The 14,109-nt window shown below is 40.7% G+C and overlaps 1 protein-coding gene across 1 annotated transcript; it reads left to right on the top strand.

Moving 5' to 3' along the window:
- Positions 1-1,915: 1,915 nt before the first annotated feature.
- On the top strand, positions 1,916-13,225 carry LOC311038485 (uncharacterized protein). Its single transcript, XM_084048041.1, has 6 exons — positions 1,916-1,994; positions 3,745-3,884; positions 4,068-4,199; positions 5,896-5,982; positions 6,135-6,237; positions 11,157-13,225. The coding sequence occupies exons 2-6, from the start codon at positions 3,817-3,819 to the stop codon at positions 12,570-12,572; spliced, it is 1,806 nt and encodes a 601-aa protein (XP_083904167.1). The 5' UTR covers positions 1,916-1,994; positions 3,745-3,816; the 3' UTR covers positions 12,573-13,225.
- The last annotated feature ends 884 nt before the right edge of the window (positions 13,226-14,109 follow it).

Raw genomic sequence — 14,109 nt, 5'->3', positions numbered from 1 at the left:
CCCTCTACTCCAAACCTCCTAATAGCCGATCGCTGCGAGGCGTTGTGAGCTTGTAGATCTGCTATTTTTGGCTAAAGTTCTCCTCAGAATAGGGATGCTATCCTATCACAACGATTTGGCAGCCATCCTGTAGTAACTCTGAGGACCCCCTGTTGATGACCCCTGTATCACCAATGACAATGGATTAACATATGGATATGTTCATCATTTTGTTTTATAAAAACACTGTAATAAGATTAAGATTTGTTTAAAAACACAGGGTGCCTCCATCTTTGCTAATATTATCAGTCTGCCCAATCAGAGGCAGGCAGGGGCGTAATCAGAGGCAGGCAGGGGCAGGTCTTGGCAGAATCTAGGTGCATTTCAATAGGGTCAGGGTTGTCACAAACCAACGTCTCTCTCTCTCTCTCTCTCTCTCTCTCTCTCTCTCTCTCTCTCTCTCTCTCTCTCTCTCTCTCTCTCTCTCTCTCTCTCTCTCTCTGTGTGTGTGTGTGTGTCAGGGAGTGGTGCAGGAGCATAGTTTGTTCAGACATGTCTGACTTTAAATTGGTACAAAAATGTACTCCATGAAGTGTAGATGTCGGAGTTTAAAAAAATAAGTAAAACAATCGTCACCCCCCTCCCCCCGCGTCCCTCATAACAACACAGATGCCACTATGAGACAACATATGGATATGTTAATAATTTTTAAGTTTTCTAAAAAACATTGTATTAACATTCTGTCTGTCTGTCTGTCTGTCTGTCTGTCTGTCTGTCTGTCTGTCTCTCTGTCTCTCTCTCTCTCTCTCTCTCTCTCTCTCTGTGTGTGCGTGTGTGGCAACACTTTTAGAGGTCAGAGCAGGACATTAAACCTTATAATTACAAGCAACTCCATGAAGTGTAGATGTCGGAGTTTAAAAAATAAGTAAAACAATCGTCACCCCCCTCCCCCCGCGTCCCTCATAACAACACAGAACAACAGCACAGTGAAAGATATGCCACTATGAGACAACATATGGATATGTTAATCATTTTTAAGTTTTCTAAAAAACATTGTATTAACATTCTGTCTGTCTGTCTGTCTGTCTGTCTGTCTGTCTGTCTGTCTGTCTGTCTGTCTGTCTGTCTGTCTCTCTCTCTCTCTCTCTCTCTCTCTCTCTGTGTGTGCGCGTGTGTGGCAACACTTTTAGAGGTCAGAGCAGGACATTAAGCCTTATAATTACAAGCATGTAGCTTCGACATTTCGACAGCTTAGACATTTCCAGCAATCAGGGAACTGAGACTAGAACTGCAATTCAAACCATTGTGCAATCATCAGTATGTTAATCATAAATAATGTTTTTTATTATTGTTTGATGTGCATTACACTGTTTTCATAATTATACATTTAAACTATTGACTTATTCTCATTGCATTACGAGTCCATTAGTTTACATTTAGCGCTAGTCATTTGGGTTTCTGGTAAAGACCAGTTATTTTGTATGTCCTTGACAAAAATAAATATTGATCTTAATGTCCGTCACAAGCTGGCATGGTGATGACCCCTGTTTACCGCTCATGGGTGATCTATTTTTCTAGGCCAAGAACTATTTGTGGAAAATATAACTGCATGCCACAATCACTGGAGAATACTCATAGGAATGAGTCATTATATCAGTGAGATTGTTTTATTTTTGCTGCTGAGTTGAGGATTAGCTCCTGTGAGATTATAGGCCTACATCCAGTTTATTTTTTACTTTTTGTAAAAAATTAACTAAATGGTACTGTTACTGATTGTTATATAACATCATGTCTAAAGTACAGAGCCGCTGATAGCTCTTATCACTGCTGGGGGGGGGGGGGGGGTCACAGAGTCTAGGGCTGGCACTCCGCCTCCAAGAGGTGGAACTCAAAAAAGAAAAAAAAAGAGGTTGAGCTGTTGCAACTCCGCATCAGCGCCACAGAGCTCGACAGGTCGCCTGCCCCTCAGCCCAGGACAAGTGCTTCTGGACGCTCTCCGGAGACATTTTATATCAGTAAGCATATTTCCATGGTACCACATTTTAAAGAGACAGAACTTGATTCGTATTTTGACGCTTTTGAGTGCATTGCAACCACAGTGACATGGCCTAAGAATATGTGGAGTCTATTATTGCAATGCAAACTAGTGGGAGAAGTTTGGGATGATTGTGCAACCTTATTAGTCTACAGTATGATGTTGTAAAGGAAACCATATACCTAATACGGGCATATGAGTTAGTGCCGGAGTCGTACCGCCAAAGGTTTAGGTCCTGTAAAAAAAAAGTGCCAAACTAACATGTGGAATTTGTAAGAGAAAATAATGTTTGATAAATGGTGATCAGTGAGCAAAGTTTTGACTATTCACCAGTTGGTTGATTGATTGATTGATTGATTGATTGATTGAAATTTGTATTAGGCAAAAGGAATGTAAAACAACACAGTTACATTTATAATACTTTTTGTCTAAAAGGTCCGACAAAAAAAAGTCCTTGCGGACTTGTTTCCGTTGGGGTCCTTGGTATTAATTTCATAGACATATATAGTAGCAACCAGTTCTGTGAGTTAGTCCTATATTAGCGGATTGATTATGTGTCAATGGCGGCTGCTGCTGCTGCCTGGGACATAGAATAATAATAAATAGCGTGATTTTGGAGAAAATATAGTTTTAGTTTTTTTCTGGTGCACTTGCACTTTATTCCCCTAAAAAGCAATGGCTTAAATGTGTGTTTAAAAAAAAAAAGAAAAGAAAAAGACAGCCTTTGGGGGAACATACACAACAGACATTTCGTAGCAACTTATTTTTGTGTTTGGGTCATTTGTTAAAAGGGTATTGGCAGACCTCTTTTAACACTCACGTACATTTGTAGTCCTTTTTTTTATTATTCCGATGGCTTTGTATGCTATTATGCCACTCAGGCTTTGTAATTCCTCCTCCATGTTACAGAAAACAGTGAGGTATACTTCATGTGTTTTGCTGTTAATTCCAATCACTGATTTGAGCAGGCAGACAGACAGGCAGGCAGGCAGGCAGGCAGGCAGGCAGGCAGGCAGGCAGGCAGGCAGGCAGGCAGGCAGGCAGACAGACAGACAGACAGACAGACAGACAGACAGACAGACAGACAGACAGACAGACAGACAGACAGACAGACAGGCAGGCAGGCAGGCAGGCAGGCAGGCAGGCAGACAGGCAGGCAGGCAGGCAGGCAGGCAGGCAGGCAGACAGACAGACAGACAGACAGACAGACAGACAGACAGACAGACATTATTATTCATTTGGTCATGTGATATCTTACATACAAAAACACTTACAACGCAGCCGATCTTCAAAGTGTCGCATTGTGGCACTTTGTGAGCATGTAGATCGGCTGTGTTAAGTTATATATTGGTGGTTGTGAAAACGTTGGGGCAGAGGTTCTTTTAGAGGTCAGAGCAGGACATTAAACCATTATAATTACAAGCATGTAGCTTGTGTTGATTCAGATTGTGCAGACTCAACTTTTTCATAGATTTCATAGATATTTTCATAGACTTGTTGACAGCACTGTCATCAGTGTTGAGTTAATTAATGTTTTTTGTTTGTTTGTTTACACCTTATCTTTTCTATGAATATGTTGGATCCATGTTCATGTGTATTTCAGACATTTAACCACTTAAATTAAGCCCTCAATACTTAGCAAACATTCAATGGGCATTATGCATTCAGCATAACCCTTATTTCCCTGCATCCTGTTTCCTGATGTATTTCATTGACTGTAACTTGGACAGGTTTAATAAAGTCAGTGTGTGGAGAGAGAGGAGGAGGGATCTGACAGACCAGAGTCTCCAACATCCAGCTGGATGTCTGTGAAGAGTTACCGGTCTAAAGGAAAACCTCCTGACTTCACTACGGAACCTTCAGACACAAAGTATGTGAATCCTCCACAATATACACAACACTATAATATGACAATGTCATCTCATAAGTGAAAATTATTCAAATGAAAACATTATGTTTTCATTTTATTTTATTTTTTAGGTATCGATAAGTAATCATGAATTAACACAGATTTAATTCACAACTAACTGGACTGTTCGTGTCTGTTTGCCAGGATGAAAAGACGAGCAAAACCAACCACTGATGATGAAGACTGGCAATGTCAACGCTGTTGGTTCAGGAACACTGCTGAGGATTTAAGATGCAGAGGGAGAGGCTGCAAAGTGACGAAGAGCATAGCCACACGGTAACGTTGTCTCTCTGTCTGTTTTCTTTCTTTCTTTCTTGGTCAATATTTCTCTGATTATCCAGCTGCATGTCTATGAACAGTGACAGTTCAAAGGATTTACCTTTGAACTTCAGTTGTGAACCTGGACCTGAAAACACAAAGTATCACTGATCTGTGTGAACCTCAACTGATAGACACAATCAGCTGAATTATTTATGAGGATGATGATGATGATGATGATGATGATGGTGTTTTTTTAAATGTAGGTGATACCAAACCTTTGATCTTTAAAATGTTGGTTGATTTTATTTGTCAATATCTATATGTTTACACAACAATTACTACTACTATTATTATTACTAGTAGTGGAAAAAGTACTCAGATTTGTTTTACTAAAGTAGCAAAACAAAGCAATATAAAGTATTGATATCAAAATGTACTAAGAGTACAATTGAAACTAATTATTAGTTGTAGATCTGTTGTAGATGTACTGTAATGGGCCAACCTCCAACAGCTCTTTTTTTGTTGGTGTCATCTCCATAAGATGGCATATCTGACGGAGTCTGATGGAGTTGACACAATGCTATGTTTTTTTTTTTTCATTCCACAGCACAGTTGTAGTGAGTTGACAATTTATTTGTCAAAGTTGCTTAGGTTCTATTAACTCATTCACTGCCAAACTTATTTTTGGCTGCGTTAGCCCACTGCCAGCAATTTTAGTTTTTATTACCTTTTCAACTGGTCACATAATATTTATATCCAGTATGATCTATCGCCCGACAGTTGCTAAGCACGGAGGGTTTCACTGTGCTGCCGCGAGGGAAAAAAACTCACCGCGACCCCCCTTCCCTTGTTTACAGGCTGTTGAATATAGCATGTCTCGCCAAAATGCAGGGAAAAAAAGAGAACTCAAGATAGTTGTTTTCCCAAAAACTCTAAACAGGAAGTGGATGGGGGGTGGGGGGGTGGGGGGGGGGGGGGGGATCTTATGATCACGTGATCTCCTGGATCTGTTTGACTTGAGGGTGAAAATGGTCACTAAGGTGATAGAGAACAGCGCCATCTGGTGGAAAACTAGATTTTTTAACACAAAAAAAAAGCTTGAAGTTGTGAATCCATGTCTTAGACAAAGGTTTCTAAACTACAACTGCAAGTTTAGATGTAAAAGAAAAAGGAAACCAGACCAAAACATTGTATAAATCTTATGTCATTCATATAAATCCTTTAAGAATATATTTTCACCAAACTTTTTAAAATGAGTGTATTAATAAATAATAATTCGAAATGTTTTGGTAGGACATGATTTGTCCCAATTCTGAAGAATCTCTGTGTGTGTGTGTGTGCGTGTGCGTGTGCGTGCGTGCGTGCGTGCGTGCGTGCGTGCGTGCGTGCGTGCGTGCGTGCGTGCGTGTGTGTGTGTGTATATATATATATATATATATATATATGAATAATCATTATTTTGTATTTATTTTGAATTATATTTGTGTGTGGGAGGAGGAGGGGGGTCTAGTTTACACTATGAAGGGCTTCCACATAAAAAAAACATCACCACCACCGTCATGTTTCCACCTGTACAGTTATAGATATACTGTATCATATAATATTATGTCATAATATCATAATAATATGTGTTCCTCGTTGTTTCTCCCTCTTCTTTCTATGTCTCTTTTTCTTTTCTATTATTTTTTATCTTTTTTATTATTTCTCTCAGATGGCGCTCCATCAAATCCCTCCCTCTCTCTGCAGAAGACTGCGCACAGGCGGAACGTGACGACTATGTCCGAGGCTTCTCAGGCCTGTGAGTGTTCATCACACAGAAAGCAGAACCAATACAATGTGTTCTCACCATCTTCTAGACCCCAGACAGCTGAACAATTATCACTTATTTAATGATGAGTTGAATCTGATGTCTGACTTTGTCTCTTTCATTGTCTGTGTGTTGGTGAGCAGCGTAGAGGACATGTTAACAGGAGACCCAGCTGAGGACATGAATGACCTGGTGACTGATGCTCAGAACATAGAGAGATATAGATCTACGTCAGCTAACAGCAAAGTAAGAACCTAGTATTCTCTCCATGACATTTATTGACATGGTCTAATGAATACAAGAACTACAATGTAGCGGTTCCAAACTAATAACATTTAACCGTCCCTCATTCAGTGACATAAAACATAAAACGATAAAAGAGATATTCCAAAATGGGTCTAAAATAGGGATGCCAGGGTAACCACATGAACACTAGTGTCCTTATTCTGAGGTGAGCTTTCGACAAAAAATAGCTGATCTACAAGCTTACAATGCATCACAATGCAACCCGTTGTGAGCTTTTAGATCGGCTATTTTCGGCAAACTAATGCCTTATTTCATCCTACAAGAGTGTCACTCAAAAGTAGTGAAAATAGCAGACACTAATCCATACCCGGTCAACGCATCTGTGGGGGGGATATGCGCACATGATCTGGCAACCCGGGAGGCAGTTCGTCCCATAGCTGGGCAGCCCCGTAACCATGGCGACATTCTTTTACACAAAAACGCTAATAAACGGTTGAGATTTGGTGAAATCGAAAAACGGGCTTCGCAGTTGAAATGTGTCCGGTCGCGGTTATCTATTCCATAGTTATGGTGTGTGTGTGTGTGTGTGTGTGTGTGTGTGTGTGTGTGTGTGTGTGTGTGTGTGTGTGTGTGTGTGTGTGTGTGTGTGTGTGTGTGTGTGTGTGTGTGTGTGTGTGTGTGAGCGCTCGCTCATCCCTCCTACCTGCATGTTTGCTTCTTGTTCCAAATAAATTACTAGGCGCCATCTGAAATGTCTTTAATGCAGCTTCCAACAGCAACAAAAGACGTTGACTTGTGATCAATTGTAGCCTAAATCATCAGCCACACCAAGCAACAAACTACTAGACTAGAGTGACATAAGGTACATTTCTCACCTTGAAAACAATAAAATGCAGACACATGTACTACTATGTGTCTGAATGAGATAACGTTATTTATTTATTTTTGCTTTTAGTCAAAATAAAAATAAATGTTTTGGATTAATATAAGATTTTGTTTGTTAAAAAAAGATTAAAAACATTATGATAATTTAATATGGATAATAAGTTTTGCCTTAATCATGCAGCTCTATAACAGTGACACAGCCATGACAGCAAAAATGATTTACAGTAGTATATATGTTTAAATGTGTTATTAGGGCCCGAGCACTGCACAGTAGTGCGAAGCCCTATTGAAACTGCAATGATTATTATTATTCTTTGCACAAATGAATCGCGTTTTTGAGGGGCAATACGTACTCCAAAAGTTACACAACATTGCACACACATTACCAGTGGCGAAAAATTACGTATACAAAAGGTTTTTAAAAAGTGGGCGTGGCCTAATGGCTCAATAGTGCCCACTACAAAACTTTGTGCTTCAAGCCCGACAACACGGTTTCACCTACATGTATAAAAATCGATGCACACCTGTATCATGTCCCCACTTACGAAAAAGTCTCTTGGAGCAATGACCAAAACCAAACAGGAAGTCGGCCATTTTTAATTGATAGTGGCGTTTTTGTGCATTTCACGCCATTTTCACGCGTTGTACTTTAACAAACTCCTCCTAGGCGGATTGTCGGCTCCGCCTCAAATTCGCTCAGAGTACACAAAAGACGTTAACGATGAAAAGTTATCAAAAGCTAGAGTTTTCGTAAAACGGCGTGACCGTGGCAAAGCGTCAAACTTCAACGCCAAACAGGAAGTGAGAATAGCCGATCTACAATTCCTATTGGCTGGGCTTTAAACAGCCATAACTTCGGTTCGCAGCCTGCCGAGTACAAATTTGGTATGTGGACTAAGACCACCAATAGGAACGAGCTGTAATTTCTGAAGCTCCGCCCCCTCTGTCTTCCTATTGGCGGGCCTTTAAACAGCTATAACTTTGGTTCGCAGCATGCTACCGAGTCCAAATTTGGTATGTGGACTAAGACCACCAATAGGGACTAGCTGTAATTTCTTAAGCCCCGTCCCTCTGTCTTCCTATTGGCCGGCCTTTAAACAGCCATAACTCGAGTTTGCAGCATGCTACCGAGTACAAATTTGGTATGTGGACTTAGACCACCAATAGGGCATCGCAGTTGCGGCCACTTCCGGGTTCCACTGCAAAATACTCAATGCATTTTTCCCATTGACATTTCCAAAAATATTGATATCAATTAATTTAAGCCTAGAATCAAGCCATCCAGGGTCCTGGTGAATCATGACCATTAAACATTTTTTTTCTGTGATTTTTTTTATTTTATATTTAATTATATGATATACTATATTTAATAAATACCCTTTGTTTTGCCGTTTTCAAAAAAGTTTTTTCACAGAATCAAACGTTTTATGGTCATGATTCACCAGAGGCCTGTTCCTCAAAAGAGAATTAAAGCTTAAGCCTGGCTTTAACACCTATCCTGGCTTAATTTAGCCAGGATTAGGGCTGAATCGGTTCCTCAAAAGCTGAATTAGCTTGAAGATTAGTTTAGCCAGTTCACCCGGGCTAAGTTTAGCCATGAGCCGATTCCTCAAAAGAGAATTGAAGCAATCCTACCTTAGTTACCATGGCAATTTAGCTGTGAAGTTAGCCTGGTCAGGAGCAGGCTAAGAGCCAAGCTTACTTAATCCAGTGCCTTGTTCTTCAAGTTTTTCCACAGTTAATTCAACACATGTGTTTGAATATGGACTCATTTAATGACCTTGCATTCAAATAAAATGAAATAAATACAATCAGATATAATCAAATTAATTATATTACTGAAATAGTGTGTGACCATGAATCATAATTGTTTCACAATGACTCATGGGATGTCATTGTCACTCTGTTAACACTATAGTTCATATTGTTGTTAGATGTTTGATAATATATAACAGATTTTTTTTTCACTGAATGTAAGTCAATGAGGAGCATATTTTAAATTATCAATTTCTAGTCAATGGAGAAATTATTTTTTATTTCTTGTCCACCTTTGGAGTTACATCATGATGGCAAGGTAACTACACAACCCAAACCTCTACCAAAGTGGTCTTGCAAATGTGGGGTTATTGCGTGTCTCGCCCCCCCCCGTCCCCCCCGTCCCCCTGTCCCCCGCTCATCCCGTCGCGGCCCCCAGTCGCGGTCAACCCCCCCGGCGTCCCGTCCCGTGCGTCCCGTTGCCGTCCCGTCCCGTCCCGTCCCGTCCCGTCGCGCGCGCACACACACACACACACACACACACACACACACACACACACACACACACACACACACACACACACACACACACACACACACTCTGTGTGTGCTTGCAATACTTTGCCACGCTTTCTCCCTGGATCTATTTATTGCGGTCGCGTTCTCGCTTATAATACATTTTAGATTTTACTTCCTTGTATGATTTCATGAGCTGCTGCAATGCTGCTGTTCAGCCACAGAGAGGAACGCCGCTCTGGTTTTGGACTCCATGATTGGTCAAGTTCAAGGATTCTGCTATCGACTTTCATGGTCTTTTATAGAAATACGTGAAGCCTGGCTTCATTATCCTGGCTGGACATAGCCTGGCTTGACAAGGCCTAGCTCGACAAAGTCGCTCCTTTTCAGCCTGGCTTTGCTTCGAGGAACGGAATAAACGAGGCTTATATGGACCCGACTTTGTCAAGTCTGGATTTGGCTTAAGTCCAGGCTTAGTTTATTCACCTTTTGAGGAACAGGCCCCTGGACCCTGGATAGCTCGATTCTAGGCTTAAATTAATTGATATAAATATTTTTGGAAATGTCAATGGGAAAAATGCATTGAGTATTTTGCAGTGGAACCAGGAAGTGGGCGGGAACTGCGATGCCCTATAGGAACGATCTGTAATTTCTGAAGCCCCACCCCCTTTGTCTTCCTATTGGCTGGCCTTTAAACAGCCATAACTCGAGTTCGCAGTATGCTACAGAGTACAAATTTGGTATGTGGACTTAGACCACCAATAGGGACGAGCTGTAATTGCTGAAGCCCCGCCCCCTCTGTATTCCTATTGGCTGGCCTTTAAACAGCCATAACTCGAGTTTGCACCATGCTACCGAGTACAAATTTGGTATGTGGACTTACAGTAGACCACCCCGCCCCCTCTATCTTCCTATTGGCCGGCCTTTAAACAGCCATAACTCGAGTTCGCAGCATGCTACAGAGTACAAATTTGGTATGTGGACATAGTCCACCGATAGGGACGAGCTGTCATTTCTGAAGCCCCGCCCCCTCTGTCTTCCTATTGGCTGGCCTTTAAACAGCCATAACTCGAGTTCGCAGCATGCTACAGAGTACGAATTTGCTAGGTACACTTAGACGGCCAATAGGGACAGGCTGAAATTGCTTAAGCCCTGTAACCTTAGAGGGTTGTATCTTGGACAGAACGCCGAGGGCCCGTTCATCGCTGCTTGCAGCTTTAATTATTTTTGTAATCGCATGATGCCCTGCATGGGCAGGGCATCAATATTATATCCATATCATGATATTAGACTGGATACATCGTCTGTGATTTTGGATATTGTACTATTGTGATATGGCTGTTCTTTTCCATGTTTTTCCTCTATATTGGCGAGTACACAAATAACTCTAATCACTCTATAGTTCTTACATAAAGTACAAACAAGTGATTTTCTTATCAGTGACTTTTACTTTTACTTGAGTATCTTTCAAGTACAATATCTACTTTTACTTAAGTATGGCTTTCAAGTACTTTTTACAACAGTGAATTTATTTTTCACGATGACCCCACTTTTGACGACCTGGTTCTTGGTTTACCCGTGATTCTAGTATACTGAGGCAACCGCACTACAATGTCTCTCTGCATTCTATGCATGTGTTTACCTCACTCTGGATAAGAGTGTCTGCTAAATGCCTACTGTAATTGTAACATTATTTTGTTACTCTTTATTTATATTTATTTAATATCCATGAATATATTAGTACACTTTTTCTCTGTTTTCAGGGAACTATTCATGGTGAGACTGTTATACCGTCACGGTCCTCTCTACATCCCAAAGCTGAAACGGGTCTCAGTTCACGCTTCAGTGGTTTGGGGATAGGAGAATCGAAAATTACACCTGATATCATTGTTGTGGAAAAGAAGGAAAGCTACAGCTTCCACTGCACCCAAGCAGGACTGTTCCAATGCAACGTGACCAACCTGGTGTTTAAGATGAAGACAGAGGGAGATGTGACTTATAGGACTGTCCCCTGGGACCACAGGCTTCCATCTCAGCTTGACAAGACCACAGCAGGACCACTGTTTGACATCAAAGGTTCTCAGGGGTCTGTGTGTCAGTTGCACCTTCCACATTGTGAGATCCTCTCCATGGGTGGAGGCAAATCCTTGTCGGTTCTCCATGTGAAGGATGATGATAGCTTTGAGCTGATCAAACCCCATGCGATCACAAAAACTCATGTTATCATAAATGTAACTGAATTTTCAAAATTTGGTCTCCTTAAAGAAATTCTCTCCGAAACCTTAATCGCAGGTTTATCTGCAGGTTTACCTGCATGTTTATCTGCAGGTTTAACTGGAGGTTTAACTGGAGGTTTAACTGGAGGTTTATCTGCATATAAACCTGGTTTATATGCAGGTTTAGTTGCAGGTTTATCTGCAGGTTTAATATGTTTGTGCAGGTTAATTTTTTTGTCTCCAAAACAAAAAAACAAAATCAATGCATTGTTTTTAGCATTTTATACACCACCGATTGATGATCATCCCAGTTCAACTCTGAAAGTGTTGCTGCTACCTAAGAATGTTGTGCTGAGGGAAGTGCAGGATGAAAGGAGGAGCAGTCACAGAGGAGAGATTTTCATTGAAATCCCTTCCTGTGGCTGTGAACTAATCCCAGAGAAAGAATACATGCTCTCCATGTCACCTCGAGATTCCGAAACAATTCGACCAAGTAGGGCAAGATTTGTAGAGTCATCCAAAGGAAACTACATGGCAACATTTACCGTGATTTTTAAGGGAAGGCTTAGGTCTGAAGGTGTTACGCTGTTTCTAAATGACTGCACCTCTGCAATGGAATGTCCATTGGAATTCTATGTAAACCTTTCAGCTTCGGATCTAAAAGAACAACCAGTTCAGCGCACACTGAGCGGTTCAGCAAAAGCCAGACTGTCGTCTGTACGGAGTAGCTTCCTCAAAAGTGTTTCAGTTGGCACTCTCAAAATGCTCCAGGACAAACTTTTAGAGGAGAGCGTGATACATGATGCTGATCAGGATATGGCCAATAACATGCAGGGGAAACATGAGAGGGCAAGTTATATCATCGATACAGTGAGGAACAAAGGAAACCCTGCAAGTTTAAGCATGATATCGTGTCTCTGTGAAATCGACCCATTCCTCTCTGAACATCTTGGGTTGAAGTAAAACTGTACTGATGTACTTAAGGTGGACACATGGAAGTTGGATCATTATATCTAACTTTTAAATTGTGTATGACATGATCATCCAGAGCTACTTCAGGGCTACTATGTAAAAGAGCAATGACAGGTGTAATGCCTTGCTCAAGGACACACATGGACGCACAGTGGCCTTTTCAGGAAACATGACATTTTTCAATACAACCTCAGGACACAAAGATTTTAGAAAATACTTTTCAAAATGTTTTAACTTCAAAACATGAAGTGAAATCATGTGTTTGTTTTGCTGCAGCCAGCACGGAACAATTTTATTTTTTTCGTTTTGTTATTTTCATCCTTCTGAGCTGTACTTTTGCCCAGAACATTTAAATGTGTTGTTTTTTTGTTGTTGTTTTGTCTTGTTTTTTAAAGCGCTTGTGTGGCGCAGTGGTATATCGTCTGCATTTTGCGGGTCTAAATCGACCTTGGTGCATTCGGCTTTGTTGAGCGTCTATAGGAACACAATTGGCCGGGTGAGTGAAGCCGGTCGGGGAGGGTGATAATTGGCACTGCACATAATCCTACCAGGGATCGTCAATGTGTCCGTACAAGGACAAACATGTCCTTGGCAAAATGTGTCCATTTCCATGGCACACGTTTTGAAAAAGAAATGATGACAAATATAGCCTATATGTTTTTGTGTCATGCAAATAAAAGATATGTCTACTCTAAATATTCACAGTGTAATCTTTTCTGCATGTTACATTTGTAACATAGTCACATACTTTGTTAAAGTTAACGTTAAAGGTGAGGACAACAGGAAAGCTCCGTAAAGTTTGATACTAGCCACCTTCATTAGAGTTAAGTTTGTTGCTAGCCACCTTCATTATAGTTAATTGTGTTACTAGTCAGTAGTTCAGCCTGCAGAGGTCTACATTACAGAGGTTTGTAGGCCACGATTTTTCAAAAAAAGCAGATCTACAAGCTCATAACGCGGCACTCGGTGCCGCGCTATGAGCTTGTATATCTGCTATTTTTTAAGTAGCCCAAATAAAATAAATTACACAGATGCGTATCCGGTCTCAATGGATTATGGCACACAGCTCCAAACCAAAACTATTCTCTCCTGTGGTTCATACAAAAAGATAAATACATAAAAACTGTTCAATGCTGCTGACACGCTGGCAAGCCTTAAGCAGTGCGGTGGAAAGTAACTGAGTACATTTACTCAAGTACTGTACTTAAGTACAGTGTTTTTTACTTTACTAACATCTCAATGTTACAATGGGTCGCATCACGACGCATTGTGAGCTTGTAGATCGGCTATTTTCAAATGGCCAAAATGTATAGGGCTGAAATGGTTAATGTATGTTTTGTAATAACAATACAAATCTACAAAGTAACTAGAAACTAACGTTTTCATATAATTGTAGTGGAGTAAAAGTACAATATTAGCCTCTGAGATGTAGTGGAGTAGAAGTAAAAGTACTGAAAATTGGAAATACTCCAGTAAAGTAAAACATACCTCAACATTGTACTATACAGAACTTGAGTAAATATAGTTA

Source organism: Gymnoscopelus microlampas, assembly GCF_963454915.1.
Source record: "Gymnoscopelus microlampas genome assembly, chromosome: 22".
Classification (NCBI taxonomy): Eukaryota; Metazoa; Chordata; class Actinopteri; order Myctophiformes; family Myctophidae; genus Gymnoscopelus; species Gymnoscopelus microlampas.
This window is presented reverse-complemented; position numbering and strand designations above follow the sequence as displayed.